The sequence below is a fragment of the Chamaea fasciata genome, unplaced genomic scaffold (assembly GCF_029207755.1).
Source record: "Chamaea fasciata isolate MVZ Bird 193981 ecotype frontalis unplaced genomic scaffold, bChaFas1.0.hap1 SCAF_28, whole genome shotgun sequence".
In the NCBI taxonomy this organism is placed as follows: Eukaryota; Metazoa; Chordata; class Aves; order Passeriformes; family Sylviidae; genus Chamaea; species Chamaea fasciata.
The window spans coordinates 4702332-4730253 of NW_027094113.1; the positions used below are offsets into that span (position 1 = coordinate 4702332).

General features: G+C 56.0%; 1 protein-coding gene across 1 annotated transcript in view; it reads left to right on the forward strand.

Moving 5' to 3' along the window:
- Positions 1–2062: 2062 nt before the first annotated feature.
- Positions 2063–27922, forward strand: part of LOC136302280 (fibrillin-2-like) — a 74099-nt gene continuing 48239 nt past the window's right edge. The window contains exons 1-6 of the mRNA XM_066205692.1: positions 2063–2229; positions 11711–11793; positions 12611–12709; positions 15685–15780; positions 17841–17936; positions 26510–26707. Coding sequence (XP_066061789.1) covers positions 2063–2229; positions 11711–11793; positions 12611–12709; positions 15685–15780; positions 17841–17936; positions 26510–26707 — 739 coding nt within the window. The remainder of the gene's footprint in view (positions 2230–11710; positions 11794–12610; positions 12710–15684; positions 15781–17840; positions 17937–26509; positions 26708–27922) is intronic.

Genomic DNA, 27922 nt, shown 5'->3' on the forward strand with positions numbered 1-27922 from the left:
TGATTTTCGAGGCTGGGCTGGCAGTGGGAGAGCAGGGGGGACAGTCAGGGGTGGCTCGGGGGCCTCTCCTTCCCCACCCGGGGCCTCTCGCAGCGCAGATTGTTCCCACTCCGCGAGAATTCCTAATTCCTCGCTCCTGGAGCTCCGGATTTTGGGAGGCTCCAGAGGTGAGGGCTGCATCCCGGGGAGGAGGAGGAGGAAGGATGGGCTCCCCACGGGCAGAGCTGCGGGATTTGGGGATGGTGACCCTGGGGATGGGGTGGGATCGTTTTTAGAGCCTTTCCCTTGGGATTTCTCACTTTGGGATCCTTCTCAGAGCCTGTCCTTTGGGATTTCTCACCTCGGGATCGTTTTTAGAGCCTTTCCTTTGGGATTTCTCACCTCGGGATCGTTTTTAGATCCTTTCCCTTGGGATTTCTCACTTTGGGATCCTTCTCAGAGCCTTTCCTTTGGGATTTCTCACCTCGGGATCGTTTTTAGAGCCTTTCCTTTGGGATTTCTCACCTCGGGATCGTTTTTAGAGCCTTTCCCTTGGGATTTCTCACCTCGGGATCGTTTTTAGATCCTTTCCCTTGGGATTTCTCACCTCGGGATCGTTTTTAGATCCTTTCCCTTGGGATTTCTCACCTCGGGATCGTTTTTGGAGCCTTTCCTTTGGGATTTCTCATCTCCTCCCCGCTGATCCCAGCCTTGCCCCCTCCCTGCCTTCTCCCCGGCCCCCCGAGACCACCCAGCCCGTCCCGGGGGCCACCCCCAGCACACCCCGATGTCCCCGGGGGGGCTCAGCGCCGTGCCGGGGGCTGTCCCCGTGCCGGGGCAGTTGTCCCCTGTCCCCACGGGTGAGCTGGGAGGTTTTCCAGCATCTCCCGGAATTCCGGGGAGCGGAGCAGGGCTGTAGGGTGACGGTGGCTGAGCTGGAGCTGCTCTCTCCTGACGTTCTCCCCTCTCCTGGAGGAGCTTTGGTGGCTCTTTTGTTTCTCCACCAGGAGGAACGAACGCGAGGCAGGACCACAACCCTTGGGCATCTCCTGGTTCCCGGCTCTTGGGCAAAGAAAGATTTTGGCAGCGCAGTGGTGGGGGCTGGCAGGGGGAACGCTGGGTGGGACTGTCAGACCCCCGGGATCAGCTCCGGCTGGGCTGAGCAAGGACTTAAAACTTAAAAACTCCTTAAAAACCCCAAAGAACTCCTTAAAACCCCCCAAAAAAAGTCCTTAAAGACCAAGAAACTCCTCAAAAACCAAGAAAAACCTCCTTAAAAACAAAAAAACCCCTCCTTAAAAACCTGGACAACTCCTTAAACCCAAGAAATCCCTAAAACCCCCCAAAAACCTCCTTAAAAACCCGAAAAAGCTCCTCAAAAACTCAGCAACTCCTTAAAAACTCAAATAATTCCTTTAAACCCCAAGAAACTCCTTAAAACCCCCCAAAACGCCTCAAAACGCAAGAAACTCCTTAAAAACAAAACAAAAAACTCCTTAAAACCCCAAGAAACTCCTTAAAAACCCCAAGAAACTCCTTAAAAATCCCAGGAAACTCCTTAAAAATCCAAGAAACTCCTTTAAACCCCAAGAAACTCCTTAAAAACCCCAAGAAACTCCTTAAAAACCCCAGGAAACTCCTTAAAAATCCAAGAAACTCCTTTAAACCCCAAGAAACTCCTTAAAAACCCCAAGAAACTCCTTTAAAACCCCAAGAAACTCCTTTAAAACCCCAAGAAACTCCTTAAAACCCCAAGAAACTCCTTAAAAACCCCAAGAAACTCCTTTAAAACCCCAAGAAACTCCTTAAAAACCCCAAGAAACTCCTTTAAACCCCAGGAAACTCCTGAAACCCCCCCAAACTCCTTAAACCCCCCCCCAAAAAAACTCCCTAAAAACCAAGCAACTCCTTAAAACCATCTCTTTCCCCCCTTCTTTTCTTTCCAGAGGGGGAACTCCAGGACGGCTCCTTGGCACCTGGGGGGGGCTGCCGCCAGAATCCATCTTCCTCCTCCTCCTCCTGCTGCTGCTGCTGGGGCAGCGGGGAGCCTGCCGCCGGCCGAAGCTCTCGGGGGACTCTGGGCATGGGGCGTTGGTGGCTGGCCAGGCTCCTGCTGGGCTGCACGGCCGTGCTGGCCGTGGCCCCGGCGCGGGGACAGTACGAGGGGGACGTGCAGAGCGACAGGTTCGCAGCCTACGAGGAGAGACCCCCGAGCAGGGTGAGGAGAAGGGGCCAGGACTCGCTGCGAGGGTGAGTTGGGCTTCTCGTGTCTTCAGGAAATCAGGTCTTGGGGTTGTTTTTTCCCGGGGCTGGCAGCGTTGCCCGTCCCTGAGCTTGGGGAGGAGCTGCAGGAGGGGAAGCTCCTGGCACGGGGAGGATCCCATGGGAGCAGCGTTGGGCACTGAGCTCCTTTTGGGGTCACCTGAAGGGGCTGGAGAGCCCCCACACCCACCTGGTGGGTGGGTTTGTCTGCCCTGGGAGGGTGGGCACAGAATTCCTGGAAAAACCGTGGATTTCCCATCCCTGGGAGTGTCCCAGGCCAGGCTGGACGGGGCTGGGAGCAGCCTGGGGCAGTGGGAGGTGACCCTGCAGAAATGGGTCACCCATCCCACCCCATCCCATCCCACCCCACCTCATCCCATCCTATCCATCCCATCCCACCCCACCTCATCCCATCCATCCCATCCATCCTATCCACCCCATCCCATCCCACCCCACCTCATCCCATCCCATCCCATCCCATCCCATCCCACCCCACCTCATCCCATCCCATCCTCTTCATCCCATCCCACTCCATCCCATCCTCTTCATCCTTTCCACCCCATCCCACCCCATCCCATCCATCCATCCCATCACACCCCATCCCATCCATCCATCCATCCATCCCATCCATCCCATCCCACCCCGTGCCCTGCCCTGGTGGCTGTGCCTGTTCTCCCCCTGTCCCCTGTGGGGTGTTGTCCCCCCGGGATTTGCCCCTGGAGTCGCTCTGGCTCCGCTCCAGGTGCTGGGGCTGTGCCAGGAGGGATTTTATCCCCGGCCTTTGCTTCCCTTGGTGCCGCTCCTGCTCTCCCCAATCCGGGGCCGTTCCCCACCCGGGCCCGGGGCCGAGCTCGGCTCCGCCGCCCTAAGATGGTTCCTGCCTGCTCCGGGATTGTTTGAAGTTATTTTGAGTCTGTCTGGCTGCAGCTCCTGGGCGGAGTTCCCGTGTCCGTGGGCAGGAGCCGAGCGGGATCCGCGCGCGGGGCCGGGAACGTTGGAATGTTGGAATGTTGGAATGCTGCTGGAATGGGGGCAGTGCCCCCCAAAAAAAGGGTCGGGGTTGGGCTGCAGATGGAGCCTTGGGGGATGGAGGGATCTCCCCCTGGAATTCCAGGCTATGGGGATGGAGACATCTCCTCTTGGAATTCCAGTCTGTGGGGATGGAGACATCTCCTCCTGGAGTTCCAGACTATGGAGATGGAGGCTTCTCCTCCTGGAATTCCAACCCATGGGGATGGAGGCATCACCCTCTGGAATTGCAGCCTGTGAGGATGGAGGTTTCTCCTCCTGGAATTCCAGCCTGTGGGGTGGAGGCATCACCCTCTGGAATTCCAGCCTTTGCAGATGGACTCGGAAAAGAGGGACAACGGCTGTCCAGGGATTTGGGCTTCTCAGAGCTCCCCATGTGCATCCCCTGGGAATTCTGCCCCGCTCATCCCTCAGATCAAACCTCCCGAATCAGAGAAAACCTCCCAGATCTTTATGGATGATCTCCAGAGGTCCCTTCCAGCCCCACCCATTCCAGGGGCTGGGATTAACGGGAATGGAGGAGCTGCTTCTGGAAAAAAAAACCCACCCTCTCTCCTCCAGCATTCCCAGCATTCCCAGCATTCCCACCTTCTCCTCAGCCCCTTTCCCTCCAGGGAAGCCAGGCTTGGCTCGAGGCACCCAAATCCCTCATTCCCAGGCCCAGCTCTTGGGTTTTTCCATCCCTCTGCCACTTCCAGAGGCTCCCGTTTCTCCTGGGGCTCTGGGGCTCGTTCCCGGCTCTCGGAGAGGACTGCGCGGAGTCGATGTGGGCACGGATAACAGGAGGAGAAGGGAGGGTGGAGAAGGAAATGAGTATTTCCATTGTTCCCAGCGCCCAGAGGAAAAGGTCACTGGTGGTCCTGGAGCACTCAGGGGCTGCAGTCACCAGCTCCAGTTCCAAAAATTCCTGACACTCAAACCCCCTTTGAGTTCTGGGAGGGGCTGAAGAGCCCAAATCCCCCCAAATAAATGAAGATTCTGGAGTGAGAAATGGCTCCTGCAGCCCCTCCTGCCCTTCACTGGGGGCGTCCACCCCCAGTCCTGGCTGGGCTCGGTGGCTGCGGGGTCGGGATCACCCTGAGCCCTCCTTTCCCCCTGGGATAAGGGCAGGGAAATCTGGAGGCAGCTCAGGGTTCATTGTTCTCCTGGTGGGAGCTGCCGGGGCTGGAGCTGCTGCCCCGGGGGGTTCCCAGGACGTCCCCTGGCTTCGTGTCCACGTCTCTCCTTCCCATTCCCCTTCTGCTGGAATTCTCCCTCTTTGAAACCTCCCCGTTCCCTTGGGATGAGAAACGAGACATGGTTTCAATCAGACGTGGTTTCAATCAAGTCCTGCTGGGCCGGGGAGGCGGCCCCAGATGGATCCAGAGCCCAAAATCCCAAATTCCCCCCGATGGTGCTGACCCCTTTGTCCTGGAAACGATTCTGGCGTTGTTGAAGTTTAGTTGTGGATCCACGTTGGGAGGCTGGGCTGGATGGTCTCAGAGGTTCTTCCCGAATTTGATGTTTCTGGGATCTTCCCTGAGCTGGTTTTTTGCTGCTTTGAGGATCCTCGGGATCCTTTGGTGCTGTGGAATTTCCCGTTGGGAAGAGGAGATCCGTCACAATCCCGGGTTTGGTTCTCTCAGAGCGGCCGGAGGAGGGAACCAAGGGGGAAATGTCAATAAATGTCGGCTCAGCTGTTCAAACCTGGGGCTGGTTCCACCCTCTGGGCACGCGGGCGACCTCGACCACTGCGTTTTGTGGGAATGATCTCTTCTCCAAAGCCACCCAGTGACCGTTTGATTAAACGGTCCCTTTGACAGCTCGGGGACGCCACGCTGCAAACATTTCCTTTGGCTTTGCCCTCACGGCCCCGCTCTCAGCTTCCCCTTCCAGGGAGATAGAGCCGCTCCGGGCTGGGATCTCTCCTGGGCTGAGCAGGGAGAAGTTTGGGAGTTGAAATCCAGCTGAGCTCAGCTGTGTCCCCTGGGCTGGGCTGGAATTCCCTGGGCACCACCCCGGGCACTGAGGTTGCCGAGAGAGGGTCCGAAAATTTGGGTGTTGGGCGGGGATGGAGGAGAACGGACAGAAATCGAGGATTTGCTGTTGGATTTGAGGGTGGGGCAGTGCAGGGTCCTGCCTGTTCTCCTGTGGGGAAAAACCCTCCCGGGGCTCCTGGAGTGGAGATTTATTTCCGGCTTTATTTGTCCCCTGAAAGAATTCCATTTCCCAGTGCGAGTCAACCAGAGCTTTCCCTCCCCACGCCTTTTATTGCAGCTCCCAAAGTCTTTTACAGCCTTCTCCTGCCGCTCCTGGAGCATTTTATCCCGGGCAGGAATTCCCAAACGCCTGGTGAGGGACAGACACATCCAAGGGGCAGCCACCAACCCTGACTAATCTGGATTTTTTTCCTTCCCTTTGGGATTTTTTCTTTTTCCTTTGGGATTTTTTCCCTTCCCTTTGGGATTTTTTCTTTTCCCTTTGGGATTTTTTCCCTTCCCTTTGGGCATTTTTTCTTTTCCCTTTGGGAATTTTGTTCCCCCCTGCTGGATTAATGGCAGGGATGATCTCGAGGTGTTTTCCAGCCCTGATTCTCCTGGGATTTTTCCTTGCCTGCGCCTCCTGTTCTCCCTCCATCTCCAAATTCTCTTCTTTCCCAAACGGGACAAGAGACCAGAACCCCGCCAGAAGTTCAGAGAGAGGGAAATGGGGCTCAGGTGACTTTTTAGGGGAGGGTTTTTTTTAAACTCTGGCAGACAAAAATGCCCAAGCGTGGGTTCGGTTTCTCCGAAATGTCACCCACAAGTGGCACAAACCACTTCCCGCGGGGTTTTTGGAGGATCCCGGAGTGGTTTGGCTCGGGGGGACCTCAGGGATCATCCAGAATCCATAAAAACCGCGGGTTTCCATGAAAACCGGGAGGGAGGAGCTGCTCCCAGGGCCTCCAGGTGCCCGACACGAGCCGTCCCTGCTGCTGTCCCTGCTCCAGGACACTTGGGGAGGCTCCAGCAGTTCAGGACAAACCCTGGCTCCGTTTCTGCTGGAATTCCATTTATTTCGAGCTCCTTCCCATCGCAGCCTCCTCCAACAGAGGGGCAAGTGTGAAATCAATGCAGAGCAGGGGATTAAATGCAAAACAAACAAGCCTCTTATCCCGCCCTGCTTTTTTTGTGTTTTTTCCCCAAAAACAATTAATAAAGGCCCGGGGAGCAATAAATCCCAGGCCAGGCCCGGCTTTAATCCGGCCTTAAACTCCTTAAAGGAGAGAGAATTTCCAGCCAGCCTCTCCTGCAGGGCCCAGCCCTGACAACCCCCGTTCTGGGGCAGGCTTGGGATGGGATCGTTATTGCTCGGATGAACTCCTGAACGGTGTCCAGGGGCAGGGATGTGTGGGGCAAAGGGGTGGCCGGGCTGGCTCGGCCGTTTCCCGGGATTTGGGCTGTCCAGGGAATGGGGAAAAGCCTGGCTTTAAGCACAGCTCGTTAAGTCCAGCCCGTTAATTATGAGCAAGTGAAGGGAGGGATGGGGGGGGGGATGTTTTTTAGGATCCCGGCCCCGAGGGCAGCGCTCGGAGGTGGCCAAATCCATCCTGGGGAAAAGGGAACGGGAGCAGCTCCCGGCTGGATTCTGACACCTCCTCGTTTTTCCACTGAGGGCCGGGGAGGGAAAGGCTGAGCAGGGGCTGGGGGACGCAGGGAGATCCTCCGGAATCTGCCTGGGCTTGGTGCAAAGGAGAGCCACGGGCTGGGGGTTGGGGTCAGGGGCTGGGGGTTGGGCTCAGGGGCTGGGTTTTGGGGTCGTGAGCTGGGGTTTGGGGTCAGGGGCTGGGGGTTGGGGTCAGGAGCTGGGATTTGGGGTCAGGGGCTGGGATTTGGGGTCAGGAGCTGGGATTTGGGGTCGTGAGCTGGGGTTTGGGGTTAGGGGTTGGGATTTGGGGTCAGGGGCTGGGATTTGGGGTCAGGAGCTGGGATTTGGGATCAGGAGCTGGGATTTGGGGTCAGGGGCTGGGATTTGGGGTCAGGGGCTGGGATTTGGGGTCGTGAGCTGGAATTTGGGACCACGGGCTGGGATTTGGGGTCAGGGCCTGGGATTTGGGGTTGTGAGCTGGAATTTGGGACCACGGGCTGGGATTTGGGGTCACGGGGCACAAACGGGTCTGGGCCTGACTCTGGGCTGATGTTTAGGATCAAGGATGGAGCTGCAGCACCTCAGGGAGGGGCACAGGTGATTCCCAGCGGGGTTTTCCATCCCTGGCCTCACAGAATCTCGGGAGCGGAGAAGGTTCCGGGGCCACGGGGAGGCGGCACTTGGGGACACGCTGCTGACCCCGGTGGTGGCACTACCCGAGGACCCCAAACCCTTTTCCAGCCTCAACAATTCCACGGTTCTCCCCGACCAAGGTGCTCCTCAGAGGCACCAGAAGCCGAAATTTCCCGATTTTTTAAACTCAATCCCGGATTTCAGGCGGCCGCAACCCCTCACTGAGGGGAGAAAAAACCAACTTTAACTCCAACGATTGAAACAAAAAAACCCCAAAATTAACGAAAAAGCCCCAAATTCCCTTTGGGGAAAGGTGCGGCTGGAGCTGTGCCGCCGTGATCCAGCCACCCCTGGAGCACATTCCAGCCTCCAGCTCCACGTCCCAGGGCTGGAATACTCCGAACAACCCCGGGAACAACGTGAAGGCCGCGCTTGGAAACCTCTGACTCGAGACTTTTGTTCCTCGGGGTGGTTTTTTTTCTGGTTTTTTGCTCTGATTTATGTTGTGAAATGGTTGATCTTGGCCTCCCTGGCCGTGGCTGCGGCTCTCTTGTTTTTGGCAGGGATGGTGAGGGGAGAGTGTTGGAATGGCAGCGGGAATAGCTGGCGGAGCAGCCCGGAGGTGCTTGGACGGGTTTTGTCTGGAAGTTTTAAGGGGCTGCATTTGAAGTTTTTGGGGGTTTTTTTGATTTATTTCAGAATTTAAGGAGAGGGGAAAAAAGAAAAAAAAAAAGTGGAAGGGTTGGTTGGTAGTGCTGCTTTCCAAAGGAAAGTGTGAAGTAGTTCCTGGAAATCTGTTGGGGTTTTGAGTCTTTTTTTATTTTATTTTTTTTTTCCAAAGGAAAAGGTTCCTTGCTGCTCTGTCGGGGTTGAGTTAAATGTGCACCAAGAAGGGAGATTTTCCCCCCAGCACTCAGAGGAGGTGTGGGAAGAGCTCAGTGAAGGGGGGAAAGAAATGCTCTTCTGGACAAAGCGAAGGTGTTTAAGGAGATTTTATGGATTTTATAGATCTTCCCCCAAATAGAAAACGATCAGGATTATTGAACCCAGGGCAGCTGGGACCCAACCCCTGCACAGCCTCTGCAAGACTTCCCTCTTTTCCTTCATTCCTTTGAGGAAAACAAACTACAGTTAAAAATATTCATTCCATCTCCCAGAGCTGAGGCCCTGGGAGAGAATTCCCAGAGCAGCTGGGGCTGCGCCATCCCTGGAAATGTCCAAGGTTTTGTTGGAGCACCCTGGGGATGGGATTGGGGTGGGATTTCAGGGACACGGATTTGGACACGGCAGGGCTGGGTTTGGGTCTGGATGGGATTTCGGGGACACGGATTTGGACACGGCAGGGCTGGGTTTGGATGGGATTTCAGGGACCAGGATTTGGACACGGCAGGGATGGGTTTGGGTCTGGATGGGATTTCAGGGACCAGGATTTGGACATGGCAGGGATGGATTTGTATCTGGATGGGATTTCAGGGACATGGATTTGGACATGGCAGGGATGGGTTTGGATGGGATTTCAGGGACCAGGGTTTGGACACGGCAGGGATGGGTTTGGGTCTGGATGGGATTTCAGGGACACGGATTTGGACACGGCAGGGCTGGGTTTGGGTCTGGATGGGATTTCAGGGACCAGGGTTTGGACATGCCAGGGCTGGGTTTGGGTCTGGATGGGATTTCAGGGTCCAGGGTTTGGACATGGCAGGGATGGGTTTGGGTCTGGATGGGATTTCAGGGACCAGGGTTTGGACATGGCAGAGCTGGGTTTGGATGGGATTTCAGCTCCTTCCAGCCCAAACCAGGCTGGGATTTTACGATCCCGTGTTTCTACGTGCTGAGTTTGGAAGATAGATTTTTTTTTTTTTTTGTGCTGGCAGTGTCACACGTCCAAATTTCTGCTGGAAGTTCTGAGCTCTGCGGCTTTTCCCCGCGGCACAGACGTTCAGCACCTCTCACCTTCAAACCCCAGCTCTTAGAACCAGAAGTAATTGGGATTGTTGGGACTTGAACTCGTTCCTAAAAGTCCTGAGGGGCTGCTCTGGGCTGGGCTCCAGGTGGGAGGAATTCAGAGCCCCCTCGGCAGCGCCTTGTCCTTGTCCCCACACCCAACGGGGGCAGCTCGGACTTTTTCCAGGGGGGATTGCTGGAATTTTTTTTCCCATTGCAAATCCCTCCTCGAACACACAGCCAGGCCTGGGAGGGCGGGGAGGAGTGAGCAGAGGACTTCTCAAACCGAGGATTCTCTGAGATGAATCCCTCCAGAATTACCGGCGCTGGGGGAGGCTCTGCTCAGCCCGGCGGGAGAGGGACACAAACACCCCGAGGATCCCGAAGCGTCGTCTGGGGTCTGTTCCCACGCCCTGACACAATCCCAAATCCCTCTGGGGTGAGCGGGGAGATGTTTTCCCAAACCCACCCCGAGGTCTGGCAGCAGTTTTTGTCCCCCGCGGTCCCCGTTGAGGCCAGGGGGGCTCCGGAGCTGTCCCCACTCATTGTCAGGGCTGATCCCAAGGGCGCAGCAAAAACCGGGGCAGGGACCAGAACCAGAGAAAATCCTCCACGGGGGGAAAAAACTTCCAGCTCGGATGGAGAGGTGGGATCATTGTCCCTGGAAAAGCCACAGGCTGGAGTCATCCACATTCAGTTTGAGTTTCACAACGAGAGAAAAAGGCTGCGGGCGGGGGAGTCACAAAATCCCAAAAAGAGACTTCCCTGAAAGCAGCTTTTCCATGGATGGCAGAAATATTGGGAAAACTGATCGGATCCCGAAGCTGGGAGGTTGTGCTCGAGGAGGAGAGGGAGAAACAACTTCCCTGGAATCCTGCAGAGATTCTCAGCCCCCGTTTTCCTCCTTATCCATCCTTTCTTTCCCGGGATCCCGGTTCCTGAAGCCCCATCCCCGTGTCCTGTGTCCGGGCTGGATTTGGGATGCGGCTGCTCCTGCCGAGGTTTCCCATCCATCATTTCCCATCCCGGGCTCCGTTCCTGCGGTTTTCCCACGTTTTTGCAGTTTTTTCCCGGTTTTTGCAGTTTTTCCCCCGGGTTTTGCAGGGTTTTTTTTTCCCGGTTTTTGCAGTTTTTTCTCCCGGTTTTTGCAGTTTTTTTCCCCGGTTTTTGCAGTGCCAGGGTCGGTGCCACCCATGGAAGTTCCCGCTGGCTCCGGCGCTGTTTTTGTCGCTCCTCCCGGCGTTTGTTTAAGGAGAACAAAGGCGATGCCGAGCGTTTGTTTTCCCTCTCAGGGTCGCATTCAGCTCATTTGCATAATTCTCATTAGCTAATGAGCCCTTTCGGATGCACGGAAGGTGCGAAGGGACGATCCGTCCACGGAAAAACGCTTCAGCGCCAGCTCTGGGAAAAACCCCGAGGAGGCAGAGCTGAAAGGAGGGGGGGGAAAATCCCTCTGGATTTTTAAATTAATTTTAAAATATTTAAAAGTTATTTTAAATTATGTCCTCATCCCTGGAAGTGTCCAAGGCCAGGGTTTGGAGCAGCCTGGGACACTGGAAGAGCCTCCGTCCCTGGCAGGGAATTGGAATTCCAGGAGTTTGAATGTCCTTCCATCCCAAACCATTCTGTAATTCCGTGATTTTAAGACATCCCTTTTATCCCGACCTCCTTCCCGATGGGAACGAGGGATCCCAGCTCTGAGCAAACCGCTGGTCACTCTAAAAGCAATTTTATCCCAAGTTTGCTGAAGATGATTTTTTCCCCCTGCCCTTACAAACCAGCGTTGTCCTTTTGGAATTCTTGCTTTGGAATCTCATTCCCTTCTCCCTCTGGGTCATTCCTGGGACGTGTTTAATCTCGGCCCCTTCAGAGTGGATTCTCCCCATGGTTCGGTTTGAAACTCTGCTGATTTTTAGCAGATGCTCAGCGAGGTTCACTCTGGGAGGAACCATCGGCCTCCATCTCCCAGGATCCCTCCATGAAATCCTTGGATAAATCCCTTTTGGACAGAGGTCCCTGGTTAAAAATATTCCGCTTTATCCCATTCCATTGGACTCCTCCTCTCCCAGTCCGTGGGACTGATGCCAAATTCCTCTTCCTCCGCCGATTTTCACCAAAACCTCCCAAAATTCTAAACGGGAGGGGGCGGACTTTGGAGGGAAATGTCCTCCTGGGAGCTCTTCCCCGCCCTCCTGCAGGGCCTGGATTTACCCAAAACAGAGGAAAAAAAAACCCCAAAATTGTGTTTGGTTTTCAGCCCAAACGTCTGCGGCTCGAGGTTCCATTCCTACTGCTGCCCCGGCTGGAAAACTCTGCCTGGAGGGAACCAGTGCATCGTCCGTGAGTATCCCTTTGTCCATTTCATCCGTTTCTACCCATTTTAGCAATTATTTTATCCGGTTTATCAGTTTTATCCATTTTATCCGTTTCTGTGGATAGGGGGCTGGGCTCTCCGGGGCTGGAGAATCCATGGACGGGCGTTTCTGTGGGATGAAGGTGACGCTGCCCGTGGGTGGGATTTCAGGTCCTTTCCCAGCCCGGCTGTGCCCACAGAGGTGCCCCAGCTCCTCCCTGGGGGATTCCTGTCCCGAGGGATGGATCCAGAGCCAGGGCTGTGAATTCCCAAGGGATGGATCCAGAGGCAGAGCCAGGGCTGTGAATTCCCAAGGGATGGACCCCGAGGCAGAGCCAGGGCTGTGAATTCCCAAGGGATGGATCCCGAGGCAGAGCCAGGGCTGTGAATTCCCAAGGGATGGACCCCGAGGCAGAGCCAGGGCTGTGAATTCCCAAGGGATGGATCCCGAGGCAGAGCCAGGGCTGTGAATTCCCAAGGGATGGACCCCGAGGCAGAGCCAGGGCTGTGAATTCCCGGTGATTTTTCTCCCATTGGATGAATCCAAAGGCAGATCCGGGTGTGAATTCCCGGTGATTCTCAATGGATGAATCCAGAGGCAGATCCGGGTGTGAATTCCCGGTGATTCCCAATGGATGAATCCAGAGGCAGATCCGGGTGTGAATTCCCGGTGATTCCCAATGGATGAATCCAGAGGCAGATCCCGGTATGAATTCCCGGTGATTCCCCGGGGATGACTCCCGAGGCAGGTCCGGGCGCGAATTCCCGCGGTGTAATCCCGCTGTCCCTCTGTGCCCCGTGCAGCGATCTGCCGGAATTCCTGCGGGGACGGATTCTGCTCCCGGCCCAACATGTGCACCTGCTCCAACGGACAGCTGTCCCCGAACTGCGGCTCGGCGGGAGGTGAGGGGATTCTCCTGCTGGTCCCGGGGCTTTTCCGTGCTCTTCCCAAAGGGGAAGGGAATTGAATCTCTGCGGTTCTGTCCCGAACACAAAATATTCCGTGTTCCGCGCTGTTTTGGGGCGTTTTCCCTGCAGAAACACAAAATATTCCGTGCTCCGCGCTGTTTTGGGGCGTTTTCCCTGCAGAAACACAAAATATTCCGTGTTCCATGGTGTTTTGGGGCGTTTTCCCTGCAGAAATAAACGGGATTTGGGAAGTCTTTAAGGTCTCGGATGGAGAGACGCATCCCGAAGGATTAATTTTCCATCAGTGCCCATCTGCAGAGGAGCCTTTGGGACAAGGCGACCCCTCAAAAGCCACACTCGGGGGGTGCCCGGGAGGAGGAAATTCCCGGGATTCGCTTCCCAAGAGCTCCAGATCCCCCGGGAAGGTGCCGGAGCCACCGAACTCCGGGAATCGGGGTCCATGTGGGAGCAATCAGGGAGGAATTCCAGGAATGCCGAGAGCTGTGCGTCTATCTGGGCACGGCCCTGGCGTTCCCGGGACTCCGCGGGGGCTCCTCCAAGCTGGAATTCGCACTTGGGGCTGGATTTCTGTGGAAAAGCCGACAAATTGCGCATTCCAGGGGCGGGAAAAGCCGCCGTGCCTCCTCTGGAATAACAAAGGGCGGCGTTTCCTGCTCGGTTCCCTACTCCAGGGAGTAAAGGTGTTTTAGGAGTCCTCTGGAGGGGCTGGTGAGGTGGAGCAGTGAGTGAGTAAAAACAAAAAAAACCCGCAGCTGATCCCCGGCAGAGCCGCTGATCCCTTCCAGTAATTTGTAGGACTCAATTTCAATTTAGTTAATTAAATTCTTAATTTCCACTCCAGTCCAATCCTGGGAAAAGTTAGCGAGGATGAGCTGCCATTGCTCCTTTTCCTCTCATTGCTCCTTTTCCTCTCATTGCTCCTTTTCCTCTCATTGCTCCTTGTCCTGCCGTTGCTCCTTTTCCTACAACTTTGGCCTCTGCTGCCCTGGCAGGTCCTGACAAATTCCTGGCTGGAAGATGTTCTTCTGCATTCCAGATCCACGGGGGGCTCCAAGAGAGCCGGGCTTGGATAATCTGAGTCTGGCCAGGCCTTGGAGCAGCCCAGGACAGGAGAACATGGAAAAGCTGGAATGGGATGAGCTTTAGGGTCCCCTCCAGCCCAAACCTGTCTGGGATTCCCTGACAAATCAGCAGGACCTCAGGGATTTTGGGATCACGGCAGGAGTCAGGAAGGCTGGAAATTTCTGGATGAGGATCAGGACTCTTCCCGTGTCCAAGCCCTGAACCCCGGAATTCCGGAGCTCCACTGACCCTCATCCCGAGCTCTGGGATGTGCTGTGGGATCGGGATGTGGAGCCTTTTCCCAGCGGGAGCAGCCTCGTGTCCGCCCATCCAGGCAAGGCTTTGAAGCCTCGAGCTCCGTTTCCTGCAGGATTAAACTCCCAAAAATAAGTTTGGGCTGATCCCTGGCCGTGGAGCAGGAGGAGGATGAGGAGACGTGGGGATGGATCCAGCCCAGCTCAGGTCCCACATCCAGAGCACTCGGAGCACTGAGACTTCCCAGGCCAGCCCTCCCTGCTCCCTCAATTCCCACAAACCACGGAATTCTCCCGCTTGGACACTCGGGTGCTTGGCCCCAGCTCTTCCCAGCCTGGAACTGGTGTTGGAGGAGTCTCCATCCCGTAAATCGGGGCCCTGGAGCTGCCAGATCCCAGTTCCTGCTCTCCCATGGGGTTTTTCTGTGAAATCCGCTCTTCACACGATTTTCTCCCACCTGTGGCCCTTGCGGTGCTCACACCTTCCCGAGGAGGAACGTGTTGTCCCAGAGGGAAACTTGTGACTCACTTTGTTGAGCCCCAAACCTCCCTCTTTTGGGCTGCTTTGATCCCAAAATTCCTTAAACACGGAGTGAGGAAACAGTTAAGGCCGAGACTCGGTGTCCACAGCGGGATGAAACTTCCCCGTTCGTTTCTTTATTGCCATTGTTCTCCTGCAGTGCCTCAGTCACGTCCAGTGGGTCGAGGTCCAGTGGGAGAGCTGAGCTCTCTCATGGAAGAATGGGGGATTCGTGCTTTTCTTTCCAAATTCCTTAAAAAAAAAACAAACTAAAAAACCCCCCTCTCCCAGTGACTGGATCTTGCCAAGGAGGCCACGCTGTGTTTGCAGAAGGAGGAGAAACCAAGGAAATCCCATCCCCACAAACCCCGCAGAAGGCTTTGGGAGGGAGGGATTCGGAAGATTGGAGAGCCCCAAGTGTGAAAAGGGTTGAAAACGGAGCGATAATGGGAAACAATGGTAAAAGGAGTGGGAAAAGGTCGGAGAGGCTGCAAAATCCTGGAAGAAAAGATGGTGCCAGGGTTGTCAAAGGCAGGGAGGAAATCCCGCAGGAGGAGCAAAGCTGGAAAGGTTTAATTGGGGCGGATTCCTTGAGGAAGGGGAAGGATGGATGCCTTCGGTGCCTGTGGAACGAGGGTTGGGATGGGGATCAGGGAAAGGCACATTCCCAACCCTGCCGGAGCTCCAGGGCTGCCCAGGGTGGGACCGTTGGGGTGTCTGGAGCCAGGAGCGGGATCCGTGGTCCCTGGGCAGTGTCCCCTGTCCCGGAGGGGAGCGGCCATGCCCTGTCAGCAGGGACAGGAATTCCTGGCCGGGGATCCCACCGTGATCCCTGTCCCTGTGGATCCTGTCGGGGATCCCTGTCCCTGTGCATCCCAGGGTGATCCCTGTCCCTGTGGATCCCGGGGTGATCCCTGTCCCTGTCCCTGTGGATCCTGCCGGGGATCCCTGTCCCTGTGCATCCCAGGGTGATCCCTGTCCCTGTGGATCCCGGGGTGATCCCTGTCCCTGCCCCTGTGGATCCCAGGGTGATCCCTGTCCCTGTGGATCCTGTTGGGGATCCCTGTCCCTGTGGATCCCGGGGTGATCCCTGTCCCTGTCCCTGTCCCCAGTGCAGAGCTGCAGCGTGCGCTGCATGAACGGCGGCAGCTGCTCCGAGGAGTCCTGCCTGTGCCAGAAGGGATTCACCGGCACCTACTGCGGCCAGCGTGAGTGGGGACGGGAATGAGGATGGGAATGGGATGGGAATGGGAATGGGAATAGGAATGAGGATGGGAATGGGATGGGAATGGGATGGGAATGGAAAAGGGCACCCAGGACATTCCAAGACCAGCACCATGTTCTCCTTCCCGGGGAATCTCAGCCCTCTCTCCTGACCAACTCAGACCCAGCCCTGCATCAAAATACAGATATTAGAAATAATTATTGGCTTCATTTATTTCCCAGTATAATTTGCATGAATACAATATAGATTTTGCAATCTCTTATAACGTATAGGTAATAGCTGTCGATAGTATTGTGGATGCTGTATTATCTATAGATAATATACAGATAATACAGAAGATACAGATATGTTATATATTCTAATATACAATACATTCATAACATAGGATGTAATGCGTAGTATATTCATAATATACATCATATTAATATATGTGAGATAACATTAACTATATATGAGATAATATAGGCAAAATAAATGATATATAATATGCAGCTACGTGTTATAAATACAATTATACGTCTCTATAATCATATATTCCCTTATTCTCTTATCATGATATTATCATATTTAGTACATGACAATTAGCACATTGTTATATCAATTATAAATGAGATATATTTATGTTCTATATCCATGTCATGCATTTTAAGAAGCCTTTAGCAAGCAAATAAGCACAGTACTGTTGAAAGGATCTCTTATCAGTTGGATCAGTTTGAACTTCCCACATTCCCAATCCCCGGATCCACGTGGGAATCCCTCCCCTTGAAGTCAAGGAGGATTTTTAAAGACAAAATCCCCCAAGCTCTCCCTCAGCTCCGCCTGATCCCTCTGTGCTGAAACTCTCCCAAAAGTTCAGCCGGAGGCAGAGGCTCCAGATGGAAAATTTCATCCCGAGCAGCAAAAGCTTGGGAAAATTCTCCGGAGCAGCAGCCCGGGGCTGGGACGTGCAGCCCTCGCTACGTGCAGCTCCCGGCTCCAGCCCGTGCTCCCAGCCTGGCAGGACATCCCAGCACGGCGGGGCCGGGGGTGCTGAGTCCCCCTGGCCCCATCCATCATCCATCCCTCCATCCATCCCTCCATCCCTCCATCCATCCCTCCATCCATCCCTCCATCCCTCCATCCCTCCATCCCTCCCTCCCTCCCTCCCTCCCTCCCTCCCTCCCTCCCTCCCTCCCTCCCTCCCTCCCTCCCTCCCTCCCTCCCTCCCCCTGGCTCCATCCATCCCACATTCCCACCCTGGCTCCATCCCGGCAGGGTCGGGAATCCTGCATCCCCCTGGCCCCATCCCAGCCCGGCTTCTGGGAACTGGGATCACAGCCGGGCACCGAGGAGGGTCCCTGTGGGTCCCTCCCCGCTCTGGAGATTCCATCAATCCATGATTTCGATCAGGAAACTTCCTTTGGCTCCGAGCCTGAGTTCAGGGTTTCAGCTGAAGGTAGCTGGACTCAGTTTAAGTCAGGGATACTTTAAGTCAGGGATATTTCAAGTCAGCGATATTTTAAGTCAGGGATATTTTAAGTCAGGAATATTTTAAGTCGGGGATATTTTAAGTCGGGGATATTTTCACTCAGGAATATTTGAAGGCAGTGACTGTTTGAGGTCAGGGAGCACCCGAGTCCTGCTCAGAGCTCAGTTCCTTGCTCTGGGATCCAATCCCTGACCATCCTGTCCTTTTCCCATTCCTGCTGCTGCCATTCCTCCCCCGTTTCCCTCTGTGCAGTTTCCTTTGTACCCACTCATCCCACTGAAATCCCAGCGCTGACCTGAGGGAGCCGAGATCCCAGAGGGCAGGAGATCCTCCCCAGTGCAGAAAGGGAATTTTCAGCCTTTGCAGAAAGGGGCTCAGGCAGGAACAGGGAACAATTTCTCCGAGGAAAAGGAATAAAAACCAATTCTCGGATTCCTCCGCGTTCGCTGCGGGCAGGAGAACACGGGGCTGGCACTCCAACCACGGTGGAGGTGACACCCCGAGCTCTGCCAGCACCCCTGAGGGGGCTGTCCGGGAGGAGAAATGATGGAATTCTCTGTCTTTTCTCCTCCCAGCTGTGTGTGAGAACGGCTGCCAGAACGGGGGCCGGTGCATCGGGCCCAACCGCTGCGCCTGCGTCTACGGCTTCACCGGCCCGCAGTGCGAGAGAGGTAAGGAATTCCAGAATCCCGCACCCCCGGCAATTCCAGCAGGGGTTTCACCCTCTGGAAAAGTCGGGCTTTGGTGGGATTTCTGCTGGGCTGAGGATTCCCCGGGGCTGGCTTCGCTGGGTTTGGGCAGGAGCAGGTCTGGCCTCTGTGGGCGCCGCCGGGGTTTGGCTGGGCCAGGGAATTCCTCCCTTTCCCGCTGGCCCAGATGGACACTCCCAGCTCTCATGGGGTTTTTGGCAAGGCTGGGAGCGGCCGGGATCCGAAATGAAACCGAAACGCGGGGCCGAAGTTCGGACTCCCGGATCTGAGCTCGGAGCACCTGGAAATGTCCTGGTTTTCCAGCCCCTCGCTCCCCCAGGACAGGGCTCGTGCTGTGCGACTCCATTCCCAAGGATTGGGCTGCTCCTGCCTTTCCTGGGGTTTCTCCCTGTGGTTCAGAGGGTGCGGCAGGAGCAGCAGCTGGGTTCAGCCAGCAGGAATCCACCCAAATTCCACAGGGAACATTCCCGGGGCTCCGGAAGCACCTCCCGGAGCTCAGGGTGCAGGTGAGCTCCTTTCACAGCCTCGGCTGAGGTCTGAGCCTCACATTTGGCTGCAGAGAAGATCTGTAAAAACCTCCTCACATCCACTGGAGTGACCTGGCCTTGTTCCCTTCTTTGTAAAATCAGGGAATTGTGGAGTGCTTTGCCTTGGAAGGGAACTTAAAACCATCCCCGGCTGCTCCAGCCCGGCCTTGGACACTTCCAGGGATGGGACATCCCCAGTTCTCGGGACAATTCTCTTCTGCAGCAGTTCCAGATCCTTTGAACCCTCTCCTTGCCTTTTTTTCCAGCACATGGAATTGCTGTGGTTATGGGAAATGATGAGGGTTTCCCTCTGGAGGGAGATTTGTCCCCTCAAACCCCCAGACTCCAGCTCCAGTGCTTGGGGAGCTCCTCGTTTTTTCTCCCTCACCGGCTCCTGAAGTGCTGAGGTTCCCAAAAAATCCATCCAGCCATGGAACAGAGAGCTGGAAATCCCTGAAAGAAACTTCTGGAGAAGGCTGGAAAATCCAAATGTCCTGTGCGTGTGGAGAGGGGAAGAGGCAGGGGCTGAGCGGGGCCAGACTTTTGGGGCCGTTTGGTATAAAATCCTTCACATAAAGGAGCATTTTTCACAAAGCCTGCAGAGATTTGGCCGGGGCCAGACTCTGTGTGAGAGACAAAACAAATCCTGCAGCTGTGTCCACACGGCTCCTCCCTGCCAAGACAAACAGAGCCCGGGCTGGGACGGGATCCTGGCGGGGTGTTTGCGGCCAGGTGAGCGCCTGGCACTGACCTCCCGGGGAAAATCGGGGAGCCAGGGAACAGCTTCAGCCTGCCCAGGGAATTCCTGGGCTCCTGCTGCATCCCCAGAGCACCGGGGTTGGTGTCCTGCTGCTCCAGGGGGTGTTTGGTGCCTGCCTGGGGGTCTCAGTGCAGCTCCACTCCTCGTTCCGAAAGGGTTTTTCTGGAGCGGGAGGAGTTCAAAGCAGAGCCTGGAGCCTTTTCCTCACAGGGAGGAAGGATAAATCCCATCCCAGAGCCAGGGATGTCCTGGGTTCTGTGTCCTCCTCACAGGGAGGAAGGATAAATCCCATCCCAGAGCCAGGGATGTCCTGGGTTCTGTGTTCTCCTCACAGGGAAAATCCCATCCCAGAGCCAGGGGTGTCCCGGGTTCTGTGTCCTCCTCACAGGGAAAATCCCATCCCAGAGCCAGGGATGTCCTGGGTTCTGTGTCCTCCTCACAGGGAAAATCCCATCCCAGAGCCAGGGATGTCCCGGGTTCTGTGTCCTCCTCACAGGGAAAATCCCATCCCAGAGCCAGGGATGTCCTGGGTTCTGTGTCCTCCTCACAGGGAAAATCCCATCCCAGAGCCAGGGGTGTCCCGGGTTCTGCCGGAGGTGGAATCCTCGGTGTTCATAACTGCAGTGAGGAGCATCAACACAAACAGAACACGAGGAATCCCACCTCAGGTCCTTTCCCCGGAGGTGGCGGAGCCCTGGAGCAGCTGCCCAGGGAGTTGGGGATTTTCCCTTTCTGGACGCTCCAAACCCACCTGGTTCCTGTGTCACCTGCTCCAGGTGCCCCTGGGCCGGGCTGGGTGTTCTCCAACCCCCAAATCCTGGGATCCTGCGAGCGCCCACCCCTGACCAAACAACCCCAAACCCATCCAGTCCCAGATTTATTCAACGCCCTCCCTTGAATGGACTTTCCCACCGCCGCCGGGAGAGGAAATAATTCCGGTTTTAGATGGGAACGCCGTGAATTTGTGAGCGCTGAGAGCAGCCCCAGTGAGAGCAGAACACCGCCTCCCCTCACACCTCTGTGCAGGAAATTCCCCCATCCAGGGGGAAATGCCCTCGGAGTGAGGCACTCCCGGCACCCCGGCCTCATTTCCTCCCTGACGTCTTTCGGGGAATCTTTCGGGGGATGTTGGACGTTGTCCCATTACATCAGCATGGCAGGAGGGGCGGTGGGGGCCGAGGGCTGCTCCTGGGGGGGGGTTAACGGGAAAATGACGGATTTTGGTGTCAGGGCTCTGATCTCATCCCGCCTGGAGCAGGAAAAAATGACCCGGAGAGGCTGAGCCGGGCTCAGGGGGTCTGAGCTCCGGGACTGGGGGGCTTTGATTTGGGGTTGTTGTCCCAGCCAGATGGAATCTTCCCTGTGGAGCCCCTCCCTGGGATCCAGGAGCTTCTCCCTGAGATCCAGGAGCTTCTCCCTTGGATCCAGGAGCTTCTCCCTGGGATCCATCTTTTCCCTGGGATTCAGGAGGTTCTCCCTGAGATCCAGGAGCTTCTCCCTTGGATCCAGGAGCTTCTCTCTTGGATCCAGGAACTTTTTTCCTGGAATTCAGGAGGTTCTCCCTGGAATTCAGGAGCTCCTCCCCGGGATTCAGAAGCTTTTCCCTGGAATCCAAGACCCTTTCCCTGGGATCCAGGAACTTCTCCTTGGGATCCAGGAACTTTTCTCTGAATTCCAGGAACTTTTCCCCTTGAATTCAGGAGCTTTTCCCTTGGATCTGGGGCCCTTTTCCTGGGTTCCATCTTCTCCCTGGGATCCAGGACCTTTTCATTTGGATCCAGGAGCTTTTCCCTTGGATCCAGGAGCTGTGGTCTCTTCCAAGGGACTCTGGGCAGTGCCAGGTTTCCACCTGAATTCTTGGGAAGAGTCTGGAGCTCTGGAAGTGCCACCCCAGCCCCCTGCAGTGACCAACCAGGACAAATCCTGACCCCGAAGGCTCTTCCAGGAGATCCCAACTCCTGCTCTGCCATTCCCAGCCCCTGCTCTGCCATTCCCAGCCCCTGCTCTGCCATTCCCATCCCCTGCTCTGCCATTCCCAGCCCCTGCTCTGCCATTCCCAGCCCCTGCTCTGCCATTCCCAGCCCCTGCTCTGCCATTCCCAGCTCCTGCTCTGCCATTCCCAGCCCCTGCTCTGCCATTCCCAGCCCCTGCTCTACCATTCCCATCCCCTGCTCTGCCATTCCCAGCTCCTGCTCTGCCATTCCCAGCTCCTGCTCTGCCATTCCCAGCTCCTGCTCTGCCATTCCCAGCCCCTGCTCTGCCATTCCCAGCCCCTGCTCTGCCATTCCCATCCCCTGCTCTGCCATTCCCAGCCCCTGCTCTGCCATTCCCATCCCCTGCTCTGCCATTCCCATCGCCTGCTCTGCCATTCCCATCCCCTGCTCTGCCATTCCCATCCCCTGCTCTGCCATTCCCAGCTCCTGCTCTGCCATTCCCATCCCCTGCTCTGCCATTCCCATCCCCTGCTCTGCCATTCCCATCCCCTGCTCTGCCATTCCCAGCCCCTGCTCTGCCATTCCCATCCCCTGCTCTGCCATTCCCATCCCCTGCTCTGCCATTCCCAGCCCCTGCTCTACCATTCCCATCCCCTGCTCTGCCATTCCCAGCTCCTGCTCTGCCATTCCCAGCTCCTGCTCTGCCATTCCCAGCTCCTGCTCTGCCATTCCCAGCCCCTGCTCTGCCATTCCCAGCCCCTGCTCTGCCATTCCCATCCCCTGCTCTGCCATTCCCATCCCCTGCTCTGCCATTCCCATCCCCTGCTCTGCCATTCCCATCCCCTGCTCTGCCATTCCCAGCCCCTGCTCTGCCATTCCCATCCCCTGCTCTGCCATTCCCATCCCCTGCTCTGCCATTCCCAGCCCCTGCTCTGCCATTCCCAGCTCCTGCTCTGCCATTCCCATCCCCTGCTCTGCCATTCCCATCCCCTGCTCTGCCATTCCCAGCCCCTGCTCTGCCATTCCCATCCCCTGCTCTGCCATTCCCATCCCCTGCTCTGCCATTCCCAGCCCCTGCTCTGCCATTCCCAGCTCCTGCTCTGCCATTCCCAGCCCCTGCTCTGCCATTCCCATCCCCTGCTCTGCCATTCCCATCCCCTGCTCTGCCATTCCCATCCCCTGCTCTGCCATTCCCAGCTCCTGCTCTGCCATTCCCAGCCCCTGCTCTGCCATTCCCATCCCCTGCTCTGCCATTCCCATCGCCTGCTCTGCCATTCCCATCCCCTGCTCTGCCATTCCCATCGCCTGCTCTGCCATTCCCATCCCCTGCTCTGCCATTCCCATCCCCTGCTCTGCCATTCCCAGCTCCTGCTCTGCCATTCCCATCCCCTGCTCTGCCATTCCCATCCCCTGCTCTGCCATTCCCAGCTCCTGCTCTGCCATTCCCATCCCCTGCTCTGCCATTCCCATCCCCTGCTCTGCCATTCCCATCCCCTGCTCTGCCATTCCCAGCCCCTGCTCTGCCATTCCCATCCCCTGCTCTGCCATTCCCATCCCCTGCTCTGCCATTCCCATCCCCTGCTCTGCCATTCCCAGCTCCTGCTCTGCCATTCCCATCCCCTGCTCTGCCATTCCCAGCCCCTGCTCTGCCATTCCCAGCCATCCCTCCCGCTCCGGAACCACCAGCTCCGTGTTCCCCTCTGTTCTTTGTCCTCCCTGGAACTCCCCGGGGATCCATCGGGCCTGAGGCTGGGTCAGGAAACTGTTAAAAACAGGACAGGAAAACTCGGAGAAAGTTCTCCCTTTACGGTTTCCTTTGGATGTGTTTTTCCAGCACTTGGAATGTCTGGCCTCGCAGAGTGCCCCCGCCAGCTTTTTCTTTTCTGCACAAAGTCCAAACAGTTAAACCGTGAGGAATGCGGCCGTGTTTGGGTGAAGTGAGGAAATGACGAGCTGGAGAAAATATTCCATGAGAAAGGAGCCCCCCAGGGAGACCCCCGGGCCGGGCTGGTCCCCTCCCCCGGAGCCCGAGGGGTGGGAGAGGTCTGGGGCTGGAAAACCCCGAGAGAACAACGGGGACAATGGATCCGGGCCGGAATTCACCTGGAGAGTGACAGGGACAATGGATCCGGGCCGGAATTCACCTGGAGAGTGACAGGGACAATGGATCCGGGCCGGAATTCACCTGGAGAGTGACAGGGACAATGGATCCGGGCCAGAATTCACCTGGAGAGTGACAGGGACAAAGAATCCGGGCCGGAATTCACCTGGAGAGTGACAGGGACAAAGGATCCGGGCCGGAATTCACCTGGAGAGTGACAGGGACAATGGATCCGGGCCGGAATTCACCTGGAGAGTGACAGGGACAATGGATCCGGGCTGGAATTCACCTGAAAAACACCAAGAACTCTCCCTGTCTCCCCCTGATCCCAATCCCTGTCTCCCCCTGATCCCAATCCCTGTCTTTCCCAACCCCAATCCCTGTCTCTCCCAGGTCTCTCCCGTCCCAGTCTCTCCCGCTGGTGGCTCTGGAGCATCCCCTCCCTCCTGCCCAATCCCGGGATTTGTGGCCCCACCCCGGCGCTCCCGGGGGATGATCCAGAGGCCGCTCCTGCCCTGCAGCTTTGGGGGAAAAGCCTCCGTCGTTTATTGTGAGAGGGATCTGGAGTTCTGGCTAAGGACAAAGCTCCTCTTCCTCGGCTCTGTCTGTTTGTTTGTTGGGGAGAGGAGGAATTCAGCCCCCTCCCAATTCTCGGGAAGGAATTCCAGAGGGTGGGAGAAGAGAAAACTCCCCCTTCCCCTTCCGCTGGATCCACTCCCACGATGGATTGGTGTGGCTGGAATTGTCCTTTAGATAACTCAGCAAATCCTGGGATTCTCCCATTTTCCATCTCCAGGGCTCTGAATTCCCACTGGGACTGACTCAGGGACACTCTCCCGGCTCCACGGGTGTTGCAGGAGCGGAGGAAACTCCTTTTCTCCTTGTGAATATTTTCAGAAGTTCCCCATCAAATGTTTTGAAAAGTTCCTCCCCACAGAACCTCCCCTTGATCCAGGATTTCTTGTTGTCCTTTAATGGGAATTGGCATTGGAATTGTCAGGGAATCCGAGCTCGGGGGGTTCCCTAAATCCTCCCAGGTTCAGGAGTTTTTCCAGTCCTTTAATGGGAATTGTCATTGGAGTTTTCAGGGATTCAGAGCTCGGGGGGTTCCCTAAATTCTCTCATGTTCAGGATTTTCTGCAATCCCTTTTTTGCCATTAATCCCGAATTTTTTGCAGCTTCACCTGGAGCTGAAGGGGTGGAGCTGCTCCACCCGGGCTCTGCTTTTGGGATCTGGGAAGAGGGAAGAGCCAATCCCAGTTTCCCCTGGGCTTTTCCAAGGAAAAAGACCCAGCTCCTGAAGGGCCAGGTACCTGCAGCAGGATTCCTGGAACACGGATCCCACGCAGGCACCGGGAAAAGCTTCAGACATCTCTGAGCGTCCCAATTTCCTTCATAAAACTTCATCGGTGCCTCATTAAAAGAATTTAATCATTTGCCCATTAAAATTAGCACCAGCTGGGGCTGGGAGGCGGCCAGGGCTCTCCAGACTGCGATTTCCTTGGCTCCCGTCCCTCCAGAGGAGTCATCTGCATCGGAAAAGTTATTTTGGGCAATTAGGGGCTTAAAAAAAAAAGGGGGGGGGGTGTTCTCCTCACAATCCGGCATTCATTATCCCGCTCCAGGAATTCCTGCGGTGCCTGGGGGAGATGAGGTGGGAATTGCAGGTTTAGCCGCTTTTGTTCTCTCTGTTCAGAGCATCACTTTGGGGTTTTTGGTTTATTGATCTGAGATTTTTTTTTGGGGTCCACCCCGCAGTGACTGGGTTGGGAAATTGTCAAATTCGGGGGGAAAAAAAAAAGGAAAAAAGGGAAAAAAAAGGGGGAAAAAGGATCGTTATTTGGTTATTTGGTAACTCCCCTCGATTCATGTTTCTGGTCAGATTCCCAAAAAAAGGTTTTTTTTTTTTTTTTTTTTTTTTTTTTTTTTTTTTTGTTGGTTTTTTTTTTTTTGGGAGGTGCCATCGCCTTCACAGCGATGTCACTTCCAAACCATTCCCTTTTTTCTTTCCCCCCCCCTCTCAAATCCTTCTCCTCCCGCTGACACCCACAGCCCAATTTCCCAATTTCCTCAGCTTTAATTTCCCTAGGAAATTAAATTCCTAGGAACTTTGTAGGAACTGCAGGAGAGCTCGGATCAGAGGGAGCATGAAGCCGGAAACGAGGAATTCTTTGCTGATTGATTCTTTCCCAGACAGGAGGATTTCCCGGGCGTTTTTCCATGGATTTTGGGACACTCTTACCTGCGGCTCCCGGTGCTCTCACCCTCCCTCCACACGAGATTTTTTTTTATTGCTCCACACATCAAAGCCAAACCTTTCCCTGCAGGGACACGTGGGGGTTAATCCCGGAGCAGGGAATTGGGGTCAGTTCCTAATTACTGCTTAATTCCAGCCTGGAAATTCCCTGACCAACACCTGACTGCTCAGACACCTCACGGGGAATTTTCTGGGCTCACCAGGACGTGCTCCAAGCTTGTTTGGGGTGGTTTTTTTTTTATTATTTTTCCCCAGATCAAACGCTTCTGTGCCACCACCCAGCTGAAGGAAAAATCCCGCCGGAAGGGTTTTGATTCCTGCTGTGCCAACATCCCTCCTCAAGGGTCAAACCTCACATTCCTGAGGGCAAAAAAAAAACCCGCAAAAATCGGGTTAAAATCCTCGGGGGTTGTAAGGGGTTGGGAGAATCCTAATTGGGAACGGGAAACCTGCTGGTTGTTCCTGCCGTGTCCGGGGTTTAAAGTCGAAATTGGCGGGAGAGGTTGGAGAGTTAAAGTGAGGAAATTAATCACGAGGCAGAATCCCAGAGTCTGAGAATCCCAGAGTCTGAGAATCCCAGAGTCTGAGAATCCCAGAGTCTGAGAATTCCATAATCCCAGACTGGTTTGGGATGGGAGGGAACATAAAAATCACGGAATTCCACAGCCTGTCTCGGGCACCTTCCCCTATCCCAGGGTTCTCCAAGCTCCGTCCTTGGGCACTTCCAGGGAAGGATCTTTGTCACCACAATGAGATCTGATCATTTTTCTCACCCCTGGAATTCCCTGAACGGGCGGAACTTCAGCCCTGGAATCTCCTCTTCGCCTGACTTTTGATTTTTTCAGCTCCTTTTAGTGCATTTGTCGCTTTTCCTTTGGGATTTCCCACCGGAAAGGGAATCCCAGGAAACCCCTGGGATTTAACCCCGCGGGATTTCTCCCCGTTCCCTCCCCAGATTACCGCACGGGGCCGTGCTTCAGCCAGGTGAACAACCAGATGTGCCAGGGCCAGCTGAGCGGCATCGTGTGCACCAAGACCATGTGCTGCGCCACCATCGGCCGCGCCTGGGGACACCCGTGCGAGATGTGCCCGGCACAGCCGCACCCCTGCCGGCGCGGCTTCATCCCCAACATCCGCACCGGCGCCTGCCAGGGTCAGCACCGGGAGCGGCGGAGGATGGGCACGGGCAGCCGGGATGGGGACGGGGAGGAGGAGGAGGATGGGGAGGAGGAAGGAGAGGAGGATGGGGAGGAGGAGGAAGAGGATGGGCAGTCAGGAGGAGGAGGATGGGGAGGAGGAAGGAGAGGAGGATGGGGAGGAGGAGGAAGAGGATGGGCAGTCAGGAGGAGGAGGATGGGGAGGAGGAGCAGGATAGGGATGGGTCAGGTGAGAGGAGGAGGATGGGAGGAGGAAGAAGAGGAGGATGGGGAGGAGGAGCAGGATAGGGATGGGTCAGGCGGGAGGAGGAGGATGGGAGGAGGAAGAAGAGGAGGATGGGGAGGAGGAGCAGGATAGGGATGGGTCAGATGGGAGGAGGAGGATGGGAGGAGGAAGAAGAGGAGGATGGGGAGGAGGAGCAGGATAGGGATGGGTCAGATGGGAGGAGGAGGATGGGAGGAGGAAGAAGAGGAGGATGGGGAGGAGGAAGGAGAGGAGGATGGGGAGGAGGAGGAAGAGGATGGGCAGTCAGGAGGAGGAGGATGGGGAGGAGGAGCAGGATAGGGATGGGTCAGGCGGGAGGAGGAGAATGGGAGGAGGAAGAAGAGGAGGATGGGGAGGAGGAAGGAGAGGAGGATGGGGAGGAGGAGGAAGAGGATGGGCAGTCAGGAGGAGGAGGATGGGGAGGAGGAGCAGGATAGGGATGGGTCAGGCGGGAGGAGGAGGATGGGGAGGAGGAAGAAGAGGAGGATGGGGAGGAGGAGCAGGATAGGGATGGGTCAGGCGGGAGGAGGAGGATGGGGAGGAGGAAGAAGAGGAGGATGGGGAGGAGGAGGATGGGGAGGAGGAAGAAGAGGAGGATGGGCAGCTGGGACCAGGATGGGGATGGGTCAGCTGGGATGAAGAGGAGGATGAGGAGGAGGATGGGAATGGGTCAGCCAGGAGGAGGAGGAGGAGAAGGAGGAGGATGGGAATGGGTCATTGGGGATGAGGAGGAGGAGGAGGATGGGCAGCCGGGACCGGGATGGGGATGGGTCAGCTGGGATGAGGAGGAGGATGAGGAGGAGGATGGGGATGAGGAGGATGAGGATCGGGATGGGGATGGGGACAGGGACGGGCAGCAGGTGGGGCAGGGGAGGGGCAGAGACCTGAACTGCTCCGGGATAGGGAGGGCTGGGAGAGGAGGCTGGAATGGGAGACTGGAACTGCT